Source organism: Alligator sinensis, unplaced genomic scaffold (assembly GCF_000455745.1).
Source record: "Alligator sinensis unplaced genomic scaffold, ASM45574v1 scaffold838_1, whole genome shotgun sequence".
Lineage (NCBI taxonomy): Eukaryota > Metazoa > Chordata > Crocodylia > Alligatoridae > Alligator > Alligator sinensis.
Window position 1 is genome coordinate 133,314 of NW_005842996.1, and position 7,421 is coordinate 140,734.

Genomic DNA, 7,421 nt, shown 5'->3' on the forward strand with positions numbered 1-7,421 from the left:
GAAGCTAAACCAGTGCCTGCAAGTCAAACCCCAGCACTCGCTCTAGCATCTGCCTCAGTCTCTGTCCCATCACAACGAGGGATGTGCTCTGGGGCAGGCTGCTTCCTCCAGTCTAGAGGCTTGATGCTGTGACACTGAAGGGGTTTTACCCAGGGCAGACAGGAGCAGGCATCCAGCGACCAGCATCTTGAGAAAGGACTGAAGAAGGACAGTCCTGCAGAGTCAGCTCCTGGTGCTGTCTGCTCCCCTGCGAAAGGGCTCCATCACGTGGCAGTGAACTCCTCCCTGGGGGACGAGCTGTGGGGGGATGGAGGTGCAGAGGTATTTGCACATGGGACATTTCCTCGAGCAGGGGGAACCGAACCCAGAGAGGCCAGGTCATTTCTGACCACTCCTGATCTTTAGGAACAAGTACTGACAACTGGGGATGTGCCCGATTCCCATAGCTCATCCTCCAAAGGCAGGTGGCAAACATGTCCTTGACTCCAATACGATCTGTAGCTTCAGAGCACTTGGAACTGGAATCCACTCTGGGGGAGGTGAGACACGGGGCTGTGGGCCGAGAAGATGGACTGTCACAGTGAAAGCAGTCCCACTAAAACAGTGGTCTCAGCCCTTTGAGTTTCAGGACTCCCCTCATTAGACTCCAGCCCCCTTGGAAAAAGCAGCTCTTTGTTTTCACTCCTTTATTGACTACAGAAAAATACTACAGCAAGTCTCCTGTTTCAAAGACCTCCAAGAGTCCACAGCAGGGCAGGATGTTTCAGTGCTATGTTGTAATCCTATGTGTAAGCTCTGGGTTTCTCTTGTGAATCATGTCTGCACACCTAGCAGGGCTTATGATGCATGGCCCCCCATGGTACCCTTGAGAGGATCTCAAGACACCCCAGGGTGCCGTGGTACCTGCCTAAGAACCCCTGCATTAAAGGCTTGATGATCAGGGGTTGTCCTTAGTGTCGTCTGCTGCTTTCAGACCCTCTTCACTGGGAGCTGCACGGACAAATCCCTCTGACCGCACAAAGTCCCAGCAGGGTCATGAGACCAGAGCTCTGTGCCAGGGAGAGCTGGAGCCTCAGGTTGTATGCCCAGCACTGTGATAGCTCTCAGTGCCACTGAAGTGGGGCTGTAGGTTTGCTGTCTCCTTTGGTGTCTGAAATGGCAAGGGGCTGATCCCACTCCCACCTTCCTGCCCCCCAGAGGTCATTTATATCAGTGCAAAATAACTGCAGAGTTTAATCTGCCTGGGAGGGCAGACACACAATGCCCAGCTTCCCATCATTGTGAAACCTCCCTGTTCTGGGATAAAGTTACCCCCAGGTAAATGAGGCCTGTCAACATCCTGGTGCACACCCGTGTGCTGTAAGTGTGTCTGCTCCCTAGTCCAGAGGGAGCCAGGCCTTTTTGGCAGGCATGGCCCAAATTAACCCAAACCCTCCCAGAGTGCCCCTGTGATCCCCTTCCCCTGCCCAATCTGCTCCTCTGCTTTCTACTCCCTGCCCCATGTTCCCAGTCTCATTTGCTGCTCTGTTTTTTGTTCCTTGCCCTCCGCTCCCTGCCCCATCTGTTGTTAGCTTTGAGCTCCCCATCCAATCTGCTGCTCTGCAATCTTCTCCCTGCCCTTTCTGACACCTCCCCAATGGGCCATGTACCACACACAGAGGCTGCCCATGTCACTGGTGATGCACGTGCCCCAGGTTAGCCACCCCTGCCCTAGTCAATCCCCAAGGTACCACTGGCTCAATGCAAACTGGCTCTTCTGCCATCTAGTGGCCAGGTGTTGTAATGACACATGGAAGACCCTGCATTTTAGCTGATTTTTTAAAATGAAATCTTCATAATTTCACAAGGAGGAACTCTCCTATGAAATATGAACTTTAATTTCTACCTAGGAGAACTTTTACAATCTTTTCTCCTATGCCTGAAGAAGGGTGCTTGTGCCTGAAAGCTTGCAAATAAATATTTTTTTTGCAAAAGTCGAGTTGGTCTAATAAAAAATATCACCTCTACCATGAGTCCTGATTCCAGGTGCTATAATGGCACCTACTGGGAATGGCCAGCTTGGAAGAGCCCTTAGTACATTGGCTCTTTACTGCAGAATAAGTCTGCCACAAAGCAGCCAGGGTAGATCCCTCCCTAGCAATTGTGTTGCATGCCCATGCTCTGGAATGGCAGCATTTTTCATCCACTCCAGATAAAGAGTTGAACATGCTGCAAATCAGCAGGGAATCAGATAGTGGGGGGTTAGCCAAGCAAGCAGAGACTTGAAAATGAACCTGGCTGGTCAAATTGCCATGAAAATTGATGAGCTCAGGCATGAAAATCAACTTGAGCTTCTTTTACGATGAATACAGTGAATCGTGGGTGTTTCCAAGGCTGCGGTATGAAGAGCCAGTTGGGAATTTTTCAGGGTAAGTGTCTTCAGTCAGAAAATCCCAGTACATCTAAACCAAACATTTCTGCAGGAACTCACCGGAGTTGCTAAAATGTCTGTGGGGAGAAGGAGTCACGCCTGCAGGGTGAAATTTCAAGGCAAAGTAGAGCATGCCGTGACTCGGCATAATACCTGCTGAAAGAGCCTTAGGGAGGATGGTGTCGCTCAGCTCTGTAGGTGTAATCTAGAGAGGTGCCTGCCAATTCCATGTGATCAGTGTGCCGGTATGCAACAGGGTGGTCTGTCCCTTTTAGAGGGAACGGTCTGCCCTATTGAGGAATAGGCTGGCTGTGGGGCATTTGGAGAGTGAGGGGAAGACCCTCTGGGAGCCTAAAACCCCAGAGCGGGGAGCAGATGGGCAGCAAGCTGCCTTGTGTGAGGTTTGTCCAGGGCTTAGCAGTCTTTAAATACCTGCTACCAAAGAGAATGGAGCTGGACTGTTCTCAGTGGTGGCAGATGACAGAACAAGGAGCAATGGGCTTAAGTTGCAGCATGGGAGGTTTAGGTTGGATATTAGGGAAAATTTTATCACAAGGAAGGTGGTAAAGCACTGGAACAGGCTATCCAGAGAGGTTGTGGAGTCTTCATCCTTGGGGTTTTTTAAGGCCTGGCTCAACAAAGTCTTGGCTGGGATGATGTAGTTGGGGCTGGTCTTCCTTTGAGCAAGGTGTTGGACTAGATGTAACCTCCCAAGGTCCCTTCCCACCCTCATTGTCTATGATACTATGATTTGACCTTGCAAGGTATAGAAAGCAATATGGTGCTGAACCTGTGGTAAGGCCTTGTACTGGCCTTCCTAAGGGAAACACCAAACTCCAGGAAAACAGCAAACTCTGGGACTGTGGGAGTCACTCGGAGTTCTGGAGAAAGAAAACTAAAGTAAATGTCTGCATGGGGTGCAAAAAAAAAGGTGTGGAGCCTTCTACAGTGTTTCTTGCTTGGCCTGGGCCTCAAAGGGTTCCCAAAACAGGGTGCGGAAAATACTGTGAGTGTATCAAATGCCACAGGCCAAGGCAGCACTAAGAAGTGGACAGAGGTGTCAAAGGAAATGGTGCAGAGAGAGCCAGCCCCAGGTTGAAATCAGTTAAACAACAGGATGTGTTGCAAAACACGGTCTCAGGGCTCTGCAAAGACAAGCTTTCTGCAGCGAGGAGCTGAAGAGACTCAAGGGAGACGTGACTGTGCTCAGGGTGGTCTCGGATCAAACCTGTCTGCAGGCAGCTGAGTCTACAAAAGTGGATTCCAGCCAGCTCAGCAGCTGTCCTCTTGGCAGATGGCATTGCTTTACCAGCTCTACCCCTGCTTCTGCATCCCCGCCAGGGACCTCTGCTGCCATCACTTCAAGGATCTGGACAGACTGGAAAGAGCCCAGCGCAGAGCAACAAAACTGATGAGGGGCCTGGGATGCAGGACTGTTGAGGACGGGCTAGAAGAGCTAGGAGCATTTAGTCTGAAGAAGAGAAGACTGAGAGGGAATTTGATACCAGTCTGCAAATCCCTGAAGGGCAATTACAGGGAGGATGAATATAGGCTCTTTTCTGTGCCCACAGGAGACAGGACTAGGAGCAATGGGAAACTGAGGTCAGAAATGATGAGGAACTTTCTGACTCTGAGGGTGGTGAAGCATTGGAACAGGTACCTAGAGAGGCTGTGGAGTCTCCATCTTTGAAAATGTTCAAGAACAGGTTAGACAGACCCTTGGTTGGGATCGTATAGTCAGGAACAATCCTGCCTTGAGCAGGGGGCTGGAATAGATGTGACCTCGTGAGGTCACTTCCAGCCCCACTTGCCTATGATCCTGTGACTGCTGTGTTGGCACAGCTATACAAGCAGCAGCTCTGTCATGTAGACAGGTCCCAGGAACAAGCCTCATCTGATTTCTTAGACCTTGTTACATGCAGGAGTTCCACTGCTTGGACCATGCTGGGATGGTTAAGTCTGGTTCATGCCACCCATAGTGTAGAGACACACATATGGGGAGAAAGCACTCATTAATATAACTTATTTGCTAACTGCAAGGGTAATAACTAATCTGGGTTTTATTATTTCTTTAACTGCATCCACCATGGGGACTGTTCTGGTATAAATCTGTCAATATATATATAGATAGTGTTATATCTAACCATAAAACTATATCAATATAATTGATATATAGATATCTATCTCTATCTATATATCAACATAGTTTCTGTCTATCTATCTCTCTATCTATCCTGAATCCAAATACTTTTATAGGTGCATCTTTTAAGAATGGACCAGGCCAGAGGTGTGGGCTTCTAGCCAGTCTGAAGATCATGGCTATTTTGGTAGCTTCTGTGGATTTAGACTTGAATTGCTTAGCCAGGCATCTGTCCACCTGTTTGATCACAGCAAAGAAGCCAAATCAGGGGAACAGATCTCCCATCTCACCCTAGCCACAGTCCCTGCAGTCTGGGAAGAGTTGTCCAAGCTGGCTCTATAATCCTTAAAGGTCTGTGGTCTTCTGGGAAGCCAAATTCTCTCTTCCCATCTAGATTAGAGTCAGTTTTAAAGGAAAAAAAAGCTGAAAGCACCAAACAGCCTTTTTATTTTCTTCCTGAAAGCCATGGAGGTCAAAGAGCACCAGGTCCCAGTAACACCAGGACTCACAGCCAGGCAACAATCCCAGCGCAGAATCAGTGCACAGGTCACATCCAGACTTAGTTCTGTGCACCAAGTGCCTGCTGACTTAAAGATCATCTGGGATCATGGACTGGGGGAATCTAGCTAAATGTATAATTGGGATCCCACCCAGCCAGTGGGATTAATTAATTAATAATCTAAATCAGGTATATTAATGAAAGCTGTTTTTTTAGAACTGCAGGTACCACTGCAGGTTGTTACTGAGCTAAAAGCAGAAAAAAGCCAATGCTTCACTGCTCTTGATCAATGTTAAATGTTATTTTCTTTCACCTTGTATTTGTTTTAATTTTTCTGCTTCATTTTTCCCCTCTCGCCACAGAAAGCAGCAGTGAATTTTGCCATGGGTGGGTTGTTTTCAAACTGTTCCCAGCTCAGTGGATTGTCCCCACGTTGCTGGAACTGAGCTTCTCTCAGATGCTGGCTCCTTTCCAATGCAGCCTGCCACCTTTTTATTTGGGTACGTGTCATTCTTTGCATGTTTTGGCCGGGGCATTTGTTGGCTAATTCAAAGTCACAGCAATGAGCTAACAGTGACGCCTCGTGGCTGCATGGTGTGTCGGCTGCTGGGAAAAGCATGCACCTGAGAAGACACAGATTGGTGTTAATAGCAACGGGGCCAGTCACAGGACTTTGAGAGCTCATAAGTCTGCTTTCAACTCACATGATTTGCTTTCAGAAGCACAACTTGGGTTCCTTTCATCTGCCTGCCAATGCGGCAGCCTTGTGGGTCAGCCTGTTCCAGCCGAGGGTGGCTAAAATCTGCCTTTAAACATAGCATTAAGCCTATTTGTTGCCTTTGAGTACATGGGCTCATGCCCATTACATCACTGAGAGCTGCCACTTAATGGGGCAGTGAGAAAAGAAAGCAACAACTGAATTTGTGAGACAAAAAAAATGACAAAAAGGATGTGCAAGTGAACTAAAGGTTCAAGAGAAGTGCACCACTGGTGGACACCGAGCAGAGCACACCAGACAACACCCACTGACTCTCAAAGGTGGCCAGAGAGTCGGCAGCTACTGCCCAGTGGTGCTCCGCTCGGAGACGGGAACGGACAAGACCAAGGAAAACGGCCCCACAGTCCCCGAGGACCCTCCAGGCCACAGCCTCCTTCTTGGTAAGACAGATGGCCACATTGGCCAGAGCCTGGAGGAGGTTGACCAGGAGGTCCCAGGGCTTGGTGGGGCCATGGCTGGGGCGTGCGAAAACAAATAAGTGAGGGGGAAAGTGCAGCCAGAACCTCAAGAGGAGCTTGTGGAGGAGGAGGTGCAGGGGCTGCAACCCGGCACGCTCCAGGACCACGTGCGCCAGGGTCTCCCTCTGCCCGCAGAACGGGCACGTGTCGGGGCAGGCATAAACCATGCCAGATACACACCTGTGGTGTAAACATAGCATTAAGAGGTGATGAAGAAGGCCTGGCATTTAAAATAAGGTTAGTGAACGTCCAGGTTTTTCCAGACATGTCCCCTTTTTGGGTCTTCCCATCTCCGTCCGGGTGGTTTTGTAAAATATGAACAAATGTGCGGGATTTTGCTTTGCTCAGCATCAAAGTTTTTCCTGGCATTTCCTGACTTGCCCTAGCAAGGAGCTGCTTGGGGCTGGAGGGACCTGGAGACAGGTGCCTGGAGGCCATCATGTGTGTGAAACTGGAAATAGGATAACCCTAATTCAAAAGCACGTCTAACTTGATCCCAGCCATGCAGCGGATGCAATAAAAGAGATCCCCCCCGCCCCAAAACGCCTTGCCTCTCTCATTCAGCATCACAGAAGCAGACAGGTTCCACAACTCCCGGGACTCAAGGAGCTGGGGCTTTAAAAAGAACTGCCCCTAATTTGCACCCTAAATACATGCAATCGGTGAGTTATCCCGTGGGATTCGTGGATCGCGAGCATTTGCACTGGGCGGGCACCACGTGGCTGCCGGGGCTGGCAGCGCCCACACAAAGCCCGGGGAGCTGCACGCTGTCGGGGCCGGCCGGGCCCAAAAAAACTACAGCCCCCAGCATGCCTCTAGGGGGAGGCACCGGAAGTGCCGCGGGGTTGAGCCGCGCCTCTGACAATCTACCCTGATGGGGAGGGGTGGGCGAGTGGGCAGCAACGGAGCGCCCCGTGCTCATTGGCCAGCCGCGCCGCGGCCGGCCAATGGGAGGCGGGGTTTGTCGGCTTCCGTAGCCGGGGGAGCGTTTTCTCCGGGGCGGTGGCGCCGGGCGCCATGGGGGCGGCTGTGTTCTTCGGCTGTACTTTTATTGCCTTCGGGCCCGCCTTCGCCCTCTTCCTGCTCACCGTGGCCGTCGACCCGCTCAGGGTCATCATCCTGGTGGCGGGGTGAGC

General features: G+C 50.5%; 2 protein-coding genes across 3 annotated transcripts in view; one reads left to right on the top strand and one right to left on the bottom strand.

Moving 5' to 3' along the window:
- LOC112548196 overlaps window positions 1-186 on the bottom strand; it is a 2,350-nt gene extending 2,164 nt beyond the window's left edge. Inside the window, exon 1 of the mRNA XM_025193001.1 lies at window positions 150-186. Coding sequence (XP_025048786.1) covers window positions 150-186 — 37 coding nt within the window. The remainder of the gene's footprint in view (window positions 1-149) is intronic.
- A 7,065-nt stretch (window positions 187-7,251) lies between these two features.
- APH1A (aph-1 homolog A, gamma-secretase subunit) overlaps window positions 7,252-7,421 on the top strand; it is a 7,010-nt gene continuing 6,840 nt past the window's right edge. The window contains exon 1 of one of the 2 annotated variants that reach the window (XM_014526262.2): window positions 7,252-7,415. In XM_014526262.2, the coding sequence (XP_014381748.1) occupies window positions 7,303-7,415 (113 nt within the window). In that variant the 5' untranslated portion in view covers window positions 7,252-7,302. The remainder of the gene's footprint in view (window positions 7,416-7,421) is intronic. The other variant, XM_006036654.3, reaches the window with a different exon arrangement.